Genomic DNA, 18,648 nt, shown 5'->3' on the forward strand with positions numbered 1-18,648 from the left:
TTGAAGTTTGTTATCGCTATTTCTGAGAAAGTACTGAAGGGATCTTTCTCAAATTTCATATGTAGGTTTCCCTTGGTGCTTAGTTATGCATATTGCATTTTGAGACCTATCGGAAAACAACATGGCCGACAGGCAGCCATCTTGGATTTTGACAATTGAAGTTTGTTATCGCTATTTCTGAGGAAGTACTGAAGGGATCTTTCTCAAATTTCATATGTAGATTCCCCTTGGTGCCTAGTTATGCATATTGCATTTTGAGATCAATCGGAAAGCAACATGGCCGACAGGCAGCCATCTTGGATTTTGACAATTGAAGTTTGTTATCGCTATTTCTCAGAAAGCACAAAAGGGATCGTTCTCAAATTTCAGATGTAGGTTCCTCTTGGTGCCTAGTTATACATATTGCATTTTGAGACCAATCGGAAAACAACATGGCCGACAGGCAGCCATCTTTGATTTTGACAATTGAAGATTGTTATCGCTATTTCTCAGAAAGTAATGAAGGGATCTTTCTCAAATTTCATATGTAGGTTTCCCTCGGTGCCTAGTTATGCATATTGCATTTTGAGACCAATCGGAAAACAACATGGCCGACAGGCAGCCATCTTGGATTTTGACAATTGAAGTTTGTTATCGCTATTTCTGAGAAAGTACTGAAGGGATCTTTCTCAAATTTCATATATATGTTCCCCTTGGTGCCTAGTTATGCATATTGTATTTTGAGACCAATCGGAAAACAACATGGCCGACAGGCAGCCATCTTGGATTTTGACAATTGAAGTTTGTTATCGCTAATTCTCAGAAAGCACAAAAGGGATCTTTCTCAAATTTCAGATGTAGGTTCCTCTTGGTGCCTAGTTATGCATATTGCATTTTGAGACCAATCGGAAAACAACATGGCCGACAGGCAGCCATCTTGGATTTTGACAATTGAAGTTTGTTATCGCTATTTCTCAGAAAGTAATGAAGGGATCTTTCTCAAATTTTATATGTAGGTTCCCCTCAGTGCCTAGCTATATATAGTTTTGCATATTGGGACCAATCGGAAAACAACATGGCCGACAGACCGCCATTATCGCTAAATCTTAAATTTTATATATAGGTTCCCCTTGTTGGAAAAATACTAGCTATAGAGGGCTGTTTCTGAATTTACACAGATTAGTAAGACTTAGAGGAAGGGAAAAGTAGAGAAAAGATCAATCTGACATGGAACCTATAAAGATCATTCAATGGTGGGCGCCAAGATCCCTCTGGGATCTCTTGTTTTCAATAGTATATGTATGTTATAAATTGATTTACTAGTATCCTACTTGGTACTTGTATATTGTTACATGTATATGGTTTTGTTTCATTTACTTACTGATTCTTGTTTTGATCATGATACTGTTGACCACATGAAATTGCATTATCTTACTACATGTATTATCTTATTTCAATATCATGTTATGTTTGTTATTTTATCAAAAGATACATTAAAGGATCTATATGTCCCATTATTTGTAATTAACCTGATGTTATAGGATCTAGATCTATATGTCTCAATATTTGTAATTAACCTGATGTTATAGGATCTAGATCTATATGTCCCATTATTTGTAATGAACCTGATCTCATAGGATCTAGATCTGTATGTCCCATTATTTGTAATTAACCTGATCTCATAGGATCTAGATATATGTCCCATTATTTGTAATTAACCTGATGTTATAGGATCTAGATATATATGTCCCATTATTTGTAATTAACCTGATGTTATAGGATCTAGATCTATATGTCCCATTATTTGTAATTAACCTGATGTTATAGGATCTAGATCTGTATGTCTCATTATTTGTAATTAACCTGGTGTTACAAGTTACAGATGTAGGAGATGGCTTACTTATTGATTCAAGAGATGATTGACTTACTGATGTAGTAGGTGGTTCACGTGATGATGTTGTAGGTGGTTCACATACTGATGTAAGAGGAGACTCGCATACTAATCTAAGATGTGGTTCACATACTGATGTAGGATATGGCTTACTTATTGATTCAGGAGGTGGTTAACCTGCTACAGATCTCTGTATGTAGGAAGTGGTTTACTTACTGATGTAGTAGGTGGTTCACATGCTGATGTAAGAGGAGACTCGCATACTAATCTAATATGTGGTTCCCTTACTGGTGTAGTAGGTGGTTCACTTGCTGATGTAGGGTATGGCTTACCTATTAATTCAGGAGACGGTTGACTTACTGATGAAGTAGGTGGTTCACATGCTGATGTAGTGGGTGGTTCACATGCTAATGTAGTGGGTGGTTCACATGCTAATGTAGTAGGTGGTTCACATGCCGATGTAGTGGGTGGTTCACATGGTGATGTAGTAGGTGGTTCACATGGTGATGTAGTAGGTGGTTCACACGCTGATGTAGTAGGTGGTTCACTTACTGATGTAGGAAGTATACATAGTTCACGTTATGATGTAGTATGTAGTATTATAAAGAGCCGGACCCATTGAACAGTAATTGGGTGTGTTTTATTATATTGCATTCGATTTTTAGAAATAATTTTTAATTGTGTTACTACGTTTATGAGATTACATGAGCCAATTGGTGAAGTACGACGTTGTCATTACGATACAAAGGGTTATTTCCTCTGTATCTTATTCAAGAAATGTCAAATATGGGTGTTTAACGGACCTGATCGCCCTGATAAAACAACAGTTCTTTTAAACACAGACTGGGGAAAGTTGTTAAAACAAAAGGCTTAACGTGTAGGAGGTGGAACATGAACATTGGAGGCAGAGATCTCCCTATAGTGGATACTTTGTTGACACTGACATCTTAGTCTTCTTAGATGAGAGTTTTGACATGGGTCGAATTGAAGACGCCCAGAAAGCAGCACTGAATGATATGAATTTGTCTGGAGGTATGACTCCAGTAGATAAACTGGACATGGAGGATGTCCACTACCCCAGGGTTACCCTGATTACCGAGAATGGGCTATCCATAAAACCCACACCTACACGCCTGTGAATTATAGTATGAGATACCTCAGCCACCACCCGGGAAGAATTGTACTGGGTTGTAAAGGCTGCTGAGATTCGATATTAATGTCGTTTTGTTACAGTTGAACTAAATGTTCATAAAACCTTCTTTACGTCTTCTGACTCGATTGTACTGTTACATCTCTATCATTATTGGTATTCTGTACCGAAGTTTATTTGAGGTTTCAGTTATATGAACAATTTACAAACCACCCGCCTACAACCAAAAATGGCATATCATCAGTATTTTTGTTAAGTAATCCGTGTTACGAATCATACATAATGTATTTACGTGTATAATGTTTGGGGAAGTTATGCGTTGCATCTAAGAGTCCACTTTATTGAATGGGATACGGATATATCGACATAACAAAACCTTACAATCATGGGTACTTGTAAACGTTTTGACAGTCACCTATAGTAACCTGTATCAAAATGTAAATGATAACCACGATTGAGCAAAGCTCACAATTAACCTAAACTGTTCTAAATTGGTATGGAAATATTTCTACGTACAAGATCAAAGTGTGTTCGGAATAGATATCGAGCTGTTTTGTTGTATAAATTACGTTAAAAGTCCTAGATACATGCGAACATGTGTTTGTGTAAAAGTATAAAAGTCAGCTGATGGTGTCCTGAAGACAGTACCAAGAGTGATTGTATACCACACTGTTGTGGTCTGTAGATGATGCAAAAATACATAAATCCACGGACATGTTTAAATCATATTATCATGTATTTGCCAACTTTCAAACATCTGCTATCTGTCCCGATACTGATAAAATCTAACCATTTAAAATTGTGTAAAGCTTATTTTTGTATTTGAATGCCGTTCAGCATTATGCCTGAAAATTTCTCCTTTTTAGCTCGTCTCTTCGAAGAAGAGTGAGAGCTTATGTCGTCACTCCGGCGTCGGCGTTGGTTTTTCAAATTTTAAATGTTTGGTGCAAGAGTAGTAATAGTAATTTATGGTAATATAGTCCTTCTGGGGGTTAAACTATCCCCTGCCGGAGTTAAACTTAAAGATTTTTTTTGGGAGGAAAAAGACAGATTTTGAAAATGTTTGCGTTAAGTTTTTGTGCAAATGTTGAAAGCTAATAACACATCACTTTATGATTGTACTAGGGTGCTGATGTTTGGTAAAAGAGTCCATATGGAGTTACACCATCACTTCTTGTGATGTAACTGAAAATAAAACAATGTGAAAATTCTCACATTAGACAATTTAGTCCACAGTCCAGTCCACATTTTTCAAGGTAAACAACTCTCATAAGGATAATATTTAATCAAAAAATTGAAGAAATATGTCCAAAAGCAATTACATTTGTATTTGATATATTCATTTAATCAACAACAGCATAACTAATCTCCCGAATGTTTTTCAATAAATAATTGATATATATATATAAATTGATATGGTTTTGAAAATTGCATGAATTCACAAAACATAATCTGATCAAGTAAACAATATAAATATTATTTATGCAATTTGCGAAACCATTCCAATTGATGTATTTTAATTATTTATTGACAAATGTTTGCGAGACGAGCTATGCTGTTCTCCAACAGCTTTTGTTTACTCTGCAACTTGTAAGTTTAAATGGAAAATTCTGTTGGATTAGTTCAGAGTAGGTAATCATGTGCCATCAAGGTGTAATAAATCTTCTGTATATACTTATTTACTAAACTCAAATTTGTAGCGTGTAGCGACATACCTGATTATGCCCCCTGCTTCAATAGTCATTTGGAACAGCGTGGCCTTGTTTACACATCACCTGGTGACGTGTATCGGAGTATAAATACCACAGGTACACAATACAATAGGTAATGTGTAAGGGCCGGGTGTCTGTCCGCAGCAATGGGAGGCATATTCTGTAAATTATTCCGGAAACGTCAAATGAGAGTGTTGTTAAACGGGCTTGATGCTGCAGGTAAAACAACAACTCTATACAACCTCAGACTTGGGGAAGTCGTCACGACAATTCCTACAATCGGTTTTAACGTTGAGACGGTGGAGTATAAAAAAATACAGTTGGTGACTTGGGACGTTGGAGGCAGGGACAAAATGCGGCCCCTGTATAGACATTACTACACCGGGACTGATGCGGTTGTTTTTGTTGTTGACAGTAATGATAAAGAACGAACTGAAGAAGCCAAGAAGGAACTTCATGCTATCATGAAGGAAGACATGCTCAATGAAGTGATTATTGTCATAATGGCTAACAAACAGGATTTACCCGGATCTATGACTCCAGAGGAGGTCCACGAGAAACTGGACGTGGATTCTATCTGTAAAACTCACACGTGTAAAGTGTTTGGTACCTCAGCCACCACCGGTGAGGGACTGTATGACATGCTCGATTGGCTTGTAGAGGCTGTCAATAAGAAACAAGCAACAGCGATACTGAGAGGAAAGGACGAGTGTGTAACTGTTGAAAAGGATTCTAAGTCATCATACTTTACAACGCCTTTGTCATATATCAAACACATGTTTTCAAAAGTGTAAGGAAAGTTAAGTTCGATTATATCACTAACGTCACAGTCACAATACTGGTATAATATAAATATTGCCATTTTTAGTTTAAGCTGTATTTTTTTTTTCAATATATAGTATATGTATACTATAAATTGATTTACTAGTAGCCTACTTGGTACTTGTATATTGTTACATGTATATGGTTTTGTTTCATTTACTTACTGATACTTGTTTTTATCATGATACTGTTGAACACATGAAATTGCATTATCTTACTACATGTATTATCTTATTTCAATATCATGTTATGTTTGTTGTTTTATTAAAACATACATTAAAGGATCTGTATGTCTCATTATTTGTAATGAACCTGATGTTATAGGATCTAGATCTATATGTCCCATTATTTGTAATTAACCTGGTGTTACAAGTTACAGATGTAGGAGATGGCTTACTTATTGATTCAGGAGATGATTGACTTACTGATGTAGTAGGTGGTTCACGTGATGATGTAGTAGTTGGTTCACATACTGATGTAAGAGGAGACTCGCATACTAATCTAATATGTGGTTCACTTACTGGTGTAGTAGGTGGTTCACTTGCTGATGTAGGGTATGGCGTACCTATTAATTCAGGAGATGGTTGACTTACTGATGAAGTAGGTGGTTCACATGCTGATGTAGTGGGTGGTTCACATGCTAATGTAGTAGGTGGTTCACATGGTGATGAAGTAGGTGGTTCCCATGGTGATGTGGTAGGTGGTTCACACGCTGATGTAGTAGGTGGTTCACTTGCTGATGTAGGGTATGGCTTACCTATTGATTCAGGAGATGGTTTACCTGCTACATATCTCTGTATGTAGGAGATGGTTCACTTACTGATGTAGGAAGTATACATAGTTCACGTTATGATGTAGTATGTAGTATTATAAAGAGCCGGACCCATTGAACAGTAATTGGGAGATGTAGGAGATGGCTTACTTATTGATTCAGGAGATGATTGACTTACTGATGTAGTAGGTGGTTCACGTGATGATGTAGTAGGTGGTTCACATACTGATGTAAGAGGAGACTCGATTACTAATCTAATATGTGGTTCACTTACTGGTGTAGTAGGTGGTTCACTTGCTGATGTAGGGTATGGCGTACCTATTAATTCAGGAGATGGTTGACTTACTGATGAAGTAGGTGGTTCACATGCTGATGTAGTGGGTGGTTCACATGCTAATGTAGTAGGTGGTTCACATGGTGATGAAGTAGGTGGTTCACATGGTGATGTGGTAGGTGGTTCACACGCTGATGTAGTAGGTGGTTCACTTGCTGATGTAGGGTATGGCTTACCTATTGATTCAGGAGATGGTTTACCTGCTACATATCTCTGTATGTAGGAGATGGTTCACTTACTGATGTAGGAAGTATACATAGTTCACGTTCTGATGTAGTATGTAGTATTATAAAGAGCCGGACCCATTGAACAGTAATTGGGTGTGTTTTATTATATTGCATTTGATTTTGAGAAATAATTTTTAATTGTGTTACTAACAAATTCGTTATTTGAATCAGTCTTTGAAAAATGGAGCTATATACTACGAACATAGTCATAATCATAGGACAAGAAGGAGGAGGATGTAGGCCATCACCTCGTGACACATTTTATAAAGAATCAAACAAAGAGAGAGTAATGTTGCTTAATTCAACAACATTTTGTTTACATGTCCTTATGTAGTATAGTTTTTGATCTGCCGATGAAAGATGATTTTCTCACACATATAACGTATTGTTTTTATTTGCAAAAACATTGTCTGTATGTGTGCGTTTATGAGATTACATGAGCCAATTGGTGAAGTACGACTTTGTCATTACGATACAAAGGGCTATTTCCTCTGTATCTTATTCAAGAAATGTCAAATATGTGTGTTGTTTAACGGACCTGATCGCCATGATAAAACAACAGTTCTTTTAAACACAGACTGGGGAAAGTTGTTAAAACAAAAGGCTTAACGTGTAGGAGGTGAAACATGAACATTGGAGGCAGAGATCTCCCTATAGTGGATACTTTGTTGACACTGACATCTTAGTCTTCGTAGATGAGAGGTTTTACATGGGTCGAATTGAAGACGCCCAGAAAGCAGCACTGAATGATATGAATTTGTCTGGAGGTATGACTCCAGTAGATAAACTGGACATGGAGGATGTCCACTACCCCAGGGTTACCCTGATTACCGAGAATGGACTATCCATAAAACCCACACCTGTACGCCTGTGAATTATAGTATGAGATACCTCAGTCACCACCCGGGAAGAATTGTACTGGGTTGTAAAGGCTGCTGAGATTCGATATTAATGTCGTTTTGTTACAGTTGAACTAAATGTTAATAAAACCTTCTTTACGTCTCCTGACTCGATTGTACTGTTACATCTCTATCATTATAGATATTCTGTACCGAAGTTTATTTGAAGTTTCAGTTATGTGAACAATTTACAAACCACCCGCTTACAAACAAATAATGGCATATCATGAATATTTTTCTTTAGTAATCTGTGTTACAAATCCGTGTGGTTTTCCATCAATTACAGGTACATAATGCATTTACGTGTATAATGTTTTGGGAAGTTATGCGTTGCATCTAAGAGTCCACTTTATTGAATGGGATACGGATATATCGACATAACAAAACCTTACAATCATGGGTACTTGTAAACGTTTTGACAGTCACCTATAGTAACCTGTATCAAAATGTAAATGATAACCACGATTGAACAAAGCTCACAATTAACCTAATCTGTTCTAAATTTGTATGGAAACATATCTACGTACAAGATCAAAGTTGATTCGGACTAGATATCGAGCTGTTTTGTATAGATTACGTTAAAATCCTAGATACATGCGAAAATGTGTTTGTAAAAGTATAACTGTCAGCTGATGGTGTCCTGAAGACAATACCAAGAGTGACTGTATAACACTGTTGTGGTCTGTAGATGATTGAAAAATTTATAAATCCACGGACATGTCTTAATTATCCTGTATTTGCTAACTTTCAAACGTGGTATCTGTCTCGATACTGATAAAATCTAACCATTTAAAATTGTTTAAAGCTTAATTTCTATTTGAATGCCGTTCAACATCATACGTGAACATTTCTCATTGTTTTTACTCTACAACATGCAAGGTTAAATAGAAAATTATATTGGATTAATTTTAGAATTTGTAACGATGTCACGTAACGGTGTAATACATCTTCTGTATATACGTATTTACTAAACGCAAATTTGTAGCGTGCAGCGACATATCTGATTATGCCCCCTGTTTTCAGTCTGGCCTTGTTTACACATCACCTGGTGACGTGTATCGGAGTATAAATACCACAGGTACACAATACAATAGGTAATGTGTAAGGGCCGGGTGTCTCTCCGCAGTAATGGGAGGCATATTCTGTAAATTATTCCGGAAACGTCAAATGAGAGTGTTGCTGAACGGACTTGATGCTGCAGGTAAAACAACAATTCTTTACCAACTCAGACTTGGGGAAGTCGTCACGACAATTCCCACAATCGGTTTTAACGTTGAGACGGTGGAATATAAGAACGTGCAGTTGGTAACATGGGACGTTGGAGGCAGGGACAAAATGCGGCCCCTATTTAGACATTACTATCCGGGGACTGATGCGGTTGTTTTTGTGGTTGACAGTAATGATAAAGAACGAACTGAACAAGCTCAGAAGGAACTTCATGCTATCATTAAGGAAGACTCGGTGAAGGAAGTTATAATTGTCATAATGGCCAACAAACAGGATTTACCCGGATCTATGACTCCAGAGGAGGTCCACGAGAAACTGGACGTGGATTCTATCTGTAAAACTCACACGTGTAAAGTGTTTGGTACCTCAGCCACCACCGGTGAGGGACTGTATGACATGCTCGATTGGCTTGTAGAGGCTGTCAATACGAAACAAGCAACAGCGATATTGAGAGGAAAGGACGAGTGTGTAACTGTTGAAAAGGATTCCAAGTCATCATACTTTACAACGCCTTTGTCATATATCAAACACATGTTTTCAAAAGTGTAAGGAAAGTTAAGTTCGATTATATCACCAACGTCACAGTCACAATACTGGAATAATTTACATATGGCCATTTTTAGTTTAAGCTGTATTTTTTTCAATATATAGTATATGTATGTTATAAATTGATTTACTAGTAGCCTACTTGGTACTTGTATATTGTTATATGTATATGGTTTTGTTTCATTTATTTACTGATACTTGTTTTTATTAAGATACTGTTGAACACATCAAATTGCATTATCTTACTACATGTATTATCTTATTTCAATATCATGTTATGTTTGTTATTTTATTAAAAGATACATTAAAGGATCTGTATGTCTCATTATTTGTAATTAACCTGATGTTATAGGATCTAGGTATATATGTCTCATTATTTGTAATTAACCTGATGTTATAGGATCTAGATCTATATGTCCCATTATTTGTAATTAACCTGATGTTATAGGATCTAGATCTATATGTCTCAATATTTGTAATTAACCTGATGTTATAGGATCTAGATATGTATGTCCCATTATTTGTAATTAACCTGATGTTATAGGATCTAGATCTATATGTCCCATTATTTGTAATTAACCTGATGTTATAGGATCTAGATTTGTATATCCCATTATTTGTAATTAACCTGATCTCATAGGATCTAGATCTGTATGTCCCATTATTTGTAATTAACCTGGTGTTACAAGTTACAGATGTAGGAGATGGCTTACTTATTGATTCATGAGATGGTTGGACTTACTGATGTAGTAGGTGGTTTACGTATGGTTTACCTGCAGCGCTACAGATCTCTGTATGTAGGAGATGGTTCACTTACTGATGTAGGAAGTATACATAGTTCACGTTCTGATGTAGTATGTAGTATTATAAAGAGCCGGACCCATTGAACAGTAATTGGGTGTGTGTTATTGTATTGCATTTGTTTTTTAGAAATAATTTTTAATTGTGTTACTAACAAATTCGTTATTTGAATCAGTCTTTGAAAAATGGAGCTATAGACTACGAACATAGTTATAATCATAGGACAAGAAGGAGGAGGATGTAGGCCATCACCTCGTGATACATTTTATAAAGAATCAAGCAAGAAGAAAGTAACGTTGCTTAATTCAACAACATTTTGTTTATATGTCCGAGGTAGTATAGCTTTTGATCTGCTGACACTTTTCGCACGAATATAATGTAGTTTTTTTGGTGTTTTTTTTTCTAAAACATTATCTATATGTGTGCGTAAATTAGATTACATTGGCAGCCCCTGACCCAATTAGTGACATACTGTTATTACTGGAATTTGTTATTACGATACAAAGGGTTATTTCCTCTGTATATTCATGTACGACAGGTATGGTATATTTGTAAATTATTCCTTATTGGAAAAAAAAAAGTCAAATATGGGTGCTGTTAAACGGACCTGATCGCCCTGGTAAAACAACAGTTTTCTGAAACTCGGACTGGGGACTGGAAATTTAAAACAAAGGGCTTAACGTGTAGGAGTTGGAACATAAGCATGGGAGGCAGAGATCTCCCTAAAGTGGATACTTTGTTGACACTGATATCTTTATTTTCTTAGATGAGAGTTTTGACATGGGTCGAATTGAAGACGCCCAGAAAGCAGCACTGAATGATATGAATTTGTCTGGAGGTATGACTCCAGTAGATAAACTGGACGTGGAGGATGTCCACTACCCCAGGGAACCCTGGTTACCAAGAATGGGCTATCCATAAAACCCACACCTACACGCCTGTGCGTTATAGTATGAGATACCTCAGTCACCACCCGGGAAGAATTGTACTGGGTTGTAAAGGCTGCTGAGATTCGATATTAATGTCGTTTTGTTACAGTTGAACTAAATGTTAATAAAACCTCCTTTACGTCTTCTGACTCGATTGTACTGTTACATCTCTATCATTATAGATATTCTGTACCGAAGTTTATTTGAAGTTTCAGTTATGTGAACAATTTACAAACCACCCGCCTACAACCAAAAATGGCATATCATCAGTATTTTTGTTAAGTAATCCGTGTTACGAATCATACATAATGTATTTACGTGTATATTGTTTGGGGAAGTTATGCGTTGCATCTAAGAGTCCACTTTATTGAATGGGATACGGATATATCGACATTACATAACCTTACAATCATGGGTACTTGTAAACGTTTTGACAGTCACCTATAGTAACCTGTATCAAAATGTAAATGATAACCATGATTGAGCAAAGCTCACAATTAACCTAATCTGTTCTAAATTTGTATGGAAATATTTCTATGTACAAGATCAAAGTGTGTTCGGAATAGATATCGAGCTGTTTTGTTGTATAAATTACGTTAAAAGTCCTAGATACATGCGAACATGTGTTTGTGTAAAAGTATAAAAGTCAGCTGATGGTGTCCTGAAGACAGTGCCAAGAGTGATTGTATACCACACTGTTGTGGTCTGTAGATGATGCAAAAATATATAAATCCACGGACATGTTTAAATCATATTATCATGTATTTGCCAACTTTCAAACATCTGCTATCTGTCCCGATACTGATAAAATCTAACCATTTAAAATTGTGTAAAGCTTATTTTCTATTTGAATGCCGTTCAGCATTATGCATGAAAATTTCTCCTTTTTAGCTCGTCTCTTCGAAGAAGAGTGAGAGCTTATGTCGTCACTCCGGCGTCGGCGTTGGTTTTTCAAATTTTAAATGTTTGGTGCAAGTGTAGTAATAGTAATTTAGGGTAATATAGTCCTTCTGGGGGTTAAACTATCCCCTGCCGGAGTTAAACAAAGATTTTTTTGGGGGGGGGGAAAAACAGATTTTGAAAATGTTTGCGTTAAGTTTTTGTGCAAATGTTGAAAGCTAATAACACATCACTTTATGATTGTACTAGGGTGCTGATATTTGGTAAAAGAGTCCCTATGGAGTTACACCATCACTTCTTGTGATGAAACTGAAAATAAAACAATGTGAAAATGCTCACATTAGACAATTTAGTCCACAGTCCAGTCCACATTTTTCAAGGTAAACAACTCTCATAAGGATAATATTTTATCAAAAAAATGAAGAAATATGTCCAAAAGCAATTACATTTGTATTTGATATATTCATTTAATCAACAACAGCATAACTAATCTCCCGAATGTTTTTCAATAAATAATTGATATATATATATAAATTGATATGGTTTTGAAAATTGCATGAATTCACAAAACATAATCTGATCAAGTAAACAATATAAATATTATTTATGCAATTTGCGAAACCATTCCAATTGATGTATTTTAATTATTTATTGACAAACGTTTGCGAGACGAGCTATGCTGTTCTCCAACGGCTTTTGTTTACTCTGCAACTTGTAAGTTTAAATGGAAAATTCTGTTGGATTAGTTCAGAGTAGGTAATCATGTGCCATAAAGGTGTAATAAATCTTCTGTATATACTTATTTACTAAACTCAAATTTGTAGCGTGTAGCGACATACCTGATTATGCCCCCTGCTTCAATAGTCATTTGGAACAGCGTGGCCTTGTTTACACATCACCTGGTGACGTGTATCGGAGTATAAATACCACAGGTACACAATACAATAGGTAATGTGTAAGGGCCGGGTGTCTGTCCGCAGCAATGGGAGGCATATTCTGTAAATTATTCCGGAAACGTCAAATGAGAGTGTTGTTAAACGGACTTGATGCTGCAGGTAAAACAACAACTCTATACAAACTCAGACTTGGGGAAGTCGTCACGACAATTCCTACAATCGGTTTGAACATTGAGACGGTGGAGTATAAAAAAATACAGTTGGTGACTTGGGACGTTGGAGGCAGGGACAAAATGCGGCCCCTGTATAGACATTACTACACCGGGACTGATGCGGTTGTTTTTGTTGTTGACAGTAATGATAAAGAACGAACTGAAGAAGCCAAGAAGGAACTTCATGCTATCATGAAGGAAGACATGCTCAATGAAGTGATTATTGTCATAATGGCCAACAAACAGGATTTACCCGGATCTATGACTCCAGAGGAGGTCCACGAGAAACTGGACGTGAATTATATCCGTAAAACCCACACGTGTAAAGTGTTTCGGTACCTCAGCCACCACCGGTGAGGGACTGTATGACATGCTCGATTGGCTTGTAGAGGCTGTCAATACGAAACAAGCAACAGCGTTACTGAGAGGAAAGGACGAGTGTGTAACTGTTGAAAAGGATTCTAAATCATCATACTTTACAACGCCTTTGTCATATATCAAACACATGTTTTCAAAAGTGTAAGGAAAGTAAGTTCGATTATATCACCAACGTCACAGTCACAATACTGGTATAATATAAATATTGCCATTTTTAGTTTAAGCTGTATTTTTTTTTCAATATATAGTACAGTATATGTATACTATAAATTGATTTACTAGTAGCCTACTTGGTACTTGTATATTGTTACATGTTTATTGTTTTGTTTCATTTACTTACTGATACTTGTTTTTAATCATGATACTGTTGAACACATGAAATTACATTATCTTACTACATGTATTATCTTATTTCATTATCATGTTATGTTTGTTATTTTATTAAAAGATACATTAAAGGATCTGTATGTCTCATTATTTGTAATGAACTTGTTGTTATAGGATCTAGATCTATATGTCCCATTATTTGTAATTAACCTGATGTTATAGGATCTAGATATATATGTCCCATTATTTGTAATGAACCTGATCTCATAGGATCTAGATATGTATGTCCCATTATTTGTAATTAACTTGATCTCATAGGATCTAGATCTATATGTCCCATTATTTGTAATTAACCTGATGTTATAGGATCTAGATCTGTATGTCCCATTATTTGTAATTAACCTGATGTTATAGGATCTAGATCTGTATGTCCCATTATTTGTAATTAACCTGATCTCATAGGATCTAGATCTGTATGTTCCATTATTTGTAATTAACCTGATGTTATAGGATCTAGATCTGTATGTCCCATTATTTGTAATTAACCCGATCTCATAGGATCTAGATCTATATGTCTCATTATTTGTAATTAACCTGATCTCATAGGATCTAGATCTATATGTCTCAATATTTGTAATGAACCTGGTGTTATAGAATCTAGATATATATGTCTCAATATTTGTAATGAACCTGGTGTTATAGAATCTAGATCTGTATGTCCCATTATTTGTAATTAACCTGATGTTATAGGATCTAGATCTGTATGTCCCATTATTTGTAATTAACCTGTTGTTACAAGTTACAGATGGCATATAAGTATTTGGTCAACACCAACTTCGTACACAAAAGATACAACAATAGCGCAGTTGAAGTTCAGGCTATTTTAAAAACATAAAAATAATGTGTCTCAACATATCGTTGATCCTGGTGCATATGATCGAATTTGGGTTGCTCAAATGGTGTTTCGTCCGTCGTTCGCCTTTAATCGCAGAACATACTTTGGCCACGCATTAGCAATTAATTCCGTCAAAATATATCTTTTATTACAATTCCTATTTGGACCTCTGCGCATCATTAAAACGATTAGGAAATTCGGATCGATTTATGGGTTGCACCCCACAAATTTTCAGACAAAAGCCAATCCTGGAAGTTCGTAAATAGTATAAAATTATCACACGGTATGGTTTATATACAAGTTAATGTCCGCGAAATTAGATACCCGTGAATATTTTTCACCTTGTGATGAGTGACCACTATGACAATGAATAATAAACAATCTTTATTTAAAGCATATTGTTAAGCAGAACATGTACATCGTAAGTATACATGTAGTTTCTACTGTTTCACGATATCATATTAGAGTCGCATAAAATGTGTACATCGTAAGTATAATTTCTACTATTTCCCTATATGGTATTAAAAGTCACATAAAATATTAAAACCATTTATATATACTGAATACATGTTAAAGTCCGGCTAGGGTAAAAGCATTGCGTAGCATGGCCTTATCGTTTGCAAGTTTGTCAACTGCGGCTACAAGCCACGATGCATGCAACGGCTTGATATTTGATAGTTTCAAGTCAATTTTTACACCATTGATGTCATTTCCCTTTTCCAGTTGTTTTTGGATTTCATTTGCGTAATAAGACTGAAACTCCGATTTCAGATGACATTTAAAAATGTTGTTCGGGATAAGGTCAAGGGGTTGTAGCTGGTCGTTTTCTCTTCTTTGGGGTATGAACATTTGTTGTATTTATGTATGTTTTTGAGACTTCCTCTTTACATTTCGTATAAACGACTGCAAGATCGGGATCGGCCTCTGCAACATTGCGTGGATCACGTAAAAGTGGAGATGATGGAGGTTTCACTCCAAGTTTCCCGTATTTCAACCAATTCTCCATATGTACGTCTACACGTTCCAAATCATTACAGAAAACTGAGACACAACGCTAACTCACAATTGCAAAATGATTTTAATTATGAACACAATTCACTCTGTAAGCCTTACCTGTTCTTACCTGTGGCTGTCCTTTGTTCACGCTGGTTTACTCGGGTATCGTATTAACCTTTATAATCCCCCGAGGAGTTACAAATGGTTACACTATAATATGTATGCGATACTTATGTCAAGAAAGATAACTCGTACTAATTCATTTTTGTAAGAAATTGAAAATGCGCGAAATTTTCTCCCCGCGAAATAGTCCTGAACAGAAAAACGCGAAATTTTCTCCCCGCGAAATTAAACAACTATACAGTACTAAGAATACTGTATTTGCTGTAAAACACGCATCTTTTCTGTACAGAGCAGAATCGATTCGACTTTCGTTAACTCATTGTTTAGACTATGGACGTTAATCTAAACACACACTGGGGGCAATTTTTGTTTTAGTGCGCCGCATATAGGTCATGAACGTTGCCAATGCAATACCATTGGGTCTCGGAGAGTTAATACCAGTTACCATTGGGTCTCGAAGAGTTAATACCAGTTACCATTGGGTCTCGGAGAGTTAATACCAGTTACCATTGGGTCTCGGAGAGTTAATACCAGTTACCATTGGGTCTCGGAGAGTTAATACCAGTTACCATTGGGTCTCGGAGAGTTAATACCAGTTACCATTGGGTCTCGAAGAGTTAATACCAGTTACCATTGGGTCTCGGAGAGTTAATACCAGTTACCATTGGGTCTCGGAGAGTTAATACCAGTTACCATTGGGTCTCGGAGAGTTAATACCAGTTACCATTGGGTCTCGGAGAGTTAATACCAGTTACCATCGGGTCTCGGAGAGTTAATACCAGTTCAAAGCCACAGATACTACTGACCATTGCAATTGTTTTCTACAGCCTTGCACCTGTCAATTGGTTGATTCCAGTACTAAACTTTTATAGATACTGAGACAGCTTCATTGCCGAGGTTCTATCCGATTGTTATCTATCAAAGATTTGTCACTTACATCTGTAGTAGATCGCCCGGAGACCGTCCAAACCATGTTACCAAAGAGACAGAAAGGTAATATCTGCTCTAGTTGGAAAAGTAACATTTACACCATGTAATTATACAATAAAACCCCGTTATATTGTCACCCATTATACCGCCAAACTCGCTTATCGCCATGAATTAATTCAGAACGGATTTCCTACCACGCTAATGCACCCGTTTTACCGCCAAACTCGCATACCGCCATCCGCCGTCATATATTAATCTGTTCATAATTCTGTTCATATAAATACATTCGCAAAGATATTACTTTACTACGGAAGAGCATTAGGGCCATGAAGCAAAAAAATTAAATTCATTTTTTCATGTTAATAACTCGAAATTTCGACTTACTAACTCGAAATTTCAAGCTAATAACTCGAAATTTCGACTTACTGTTATAACGTTATTTGACAATGCTTAGATCCATGTTTTCAATAACTCACCGTCAACTAGTCGATATGACTTTTTCGCCAACCAACAAATGAAAATATATCTATCTAGGTCCATGCATCTGTCCGTTACCAGTAGTCCGTCCGCCTGTCGTCCGTCCCTAAACATTATTATTGCCGTTATTTCTTGAGTACTTTTGTGGACTCATAAGAAAATAACTGGCTGACGTGTGGCTATCTTGGATTTTGACGCTGATATTTGATATTTCTTGAGAAGTACTTTTTTTTTCTTGTTTGTTTGTTTTGTTCATATATATCAGAAAGTTTTAAGATCTTTTTTAGACTTCATATACAGATAACATTATTCATCAAATGAGTAAGGGGAAGATGAGAAAAGATCGGAGTTTCATATGACCGATAAAGATCATTCATTGGTGGGCGCCAAGATCCCCTCTGGGATCTTTTGTATAATAATCCTCGTTATCGTTTCTCTTGAGGTGTCACAGAAGGATGTTTCTCAAATATCATGTCTGTACGTATATGTAAGTTCTCCTCGGTCCTTATTTGTGTATTATCAATTCTGAGACTGATCAGGAAATCAGAACGGCCGAATGGTGGCCATTTTAAATTTAACATTTAAATTTGTTATCGTTCTTTCTCGGATAGTCCTGCATGGTTCTTTCTAAAACTTTATATTCTTACATGTTCACCCTGGTCCTTAGCTGTGCATGATTAATATCGGCATTGATTGACAAAGGTAGCTGCCTAAATAAGCAACTGACCTAGTTCAAATTCTATAAGAGGTGAATTCACTTTAAGGTGAGATATTGGTCATTGTTTTCAATGGTTTTTTTTCATAAGCAGGTTAAGAATATAATTAATATAAATAACCACTGTAATGTGTATGACAATGATTCAAACATAAGATAAACCAAATGTGTTTTAACCCAGATAAGCTAATGTAAAGATAATATATCCTGTTAATAATTTATTTCAGAAATAGAATTATGTTGTTTTTTTCTGCAGAATTTATGGTAAAGAATTCGAATCTGACATAAAATCATAGTCCAGTGTAACTGCAGAACTTAGGGTAAAGAAGCTGAATTAAATTGTAGTTCTGTCTGCAGAATTCCTTGATCTGTGAGAATAAAGAATGAGGCCATACATCATATAAAAAGATAAGAAAGAAAAAGTAACCAAACAAGATCCGGATGAGCACAATGACACAGAAGCAGGACAGGAACAATGTAGTGTAAACGAGATCGGGACTTTATAAAAAA

At 36.1% G+C, this 18,648-nt stretch overlaps 3 protein-coding genes across 3 annotated transcripts; all 3 read left to right on the top strand.

Moving 5' to 3' along the window:
- The first annotated feature begins 1,837 nt into the window (after nt 1-1,837).
- LOC117325254 (ADP-ribosylation factor-like) lies at nt 1,838-11,438 on the top strand. The gene is made up of 2 exons (XM_033881369.1): nt 1,838-2,409; nt 6,279-11,438. Exon 2 carries the CDS (start codon nt 8,915-8,917, stop codon nt 9,560-9,562), a length of 648 nt encoding a protein of 215 aa, XP_033737260.1. The 5' UTR covers nt 1,838-2,409; nt 6,279-8,914; the 3' UTR covers nt 9,563-11,438.
- LOC117325266 (ADP-ribosylation factor-like) lies at nt 4,577-7,895 on the top strand. The gene has a single exon (XM_033881381.1). It carries the CDS (start codon nt 4,879-4,881, stop codon nt 5,524-5,526), a length of 648 nt encoding a protein of 215 aa, XP_033737272.1. The 5' UTR covers nt 4,577-4,878; the 3' UTR covers nt 5,527-7,895.
- A 1,422-nt stretch (nt 11,439-12,860) lies between the features above and the next one.
- LOC117325285 (ADP-ribosylation factor-like) lies at nt 12,861-14,149 on the top strand. The gene is given in 2 exon segments (XM_033881403.1): nt 12,861-13,606; nt 13,608-14,149. Coding segments are annotated over 2 exon segments (648 nt in total). The 5' UTR covers nt 12,861-13,171; the 3' UTR covers nt 13,821-14,149.
- The last annotated feature ends 4,499 nt before the right edge of the window (nt 14,150-18,648 follow it).

Source organism: Pecten maximus, chromosome 1 (assembly GCF_902652985.1).
Source record: "Pecten maximus chromosome 1, xPecMax1.1, whole genome shotgun sequence".
Taxonomy (NCBI): Eukaryota; Metazoa; Mollusca; class Bivalvia; order Pectinida; family Pectinidae; genus Pecten; species Pecten maximus.

Excerpts from the sequence above, each read along its gene's own strand:
- LOC117325266 (XM_033881381.1), top strand. The coding sequence starts at position 4,879 with ATGGGAGGCATATTCTGTAAATTATTCCGGAAACGTCAAATGAGAGTG.
- LOC117325254 (XM_033881369.1), top strand. The coding sequence starts at position 8,915 with ATGGGAGGCATATTCTGTAAATTATTCCGGAAACGTCAAATGAGAGTG.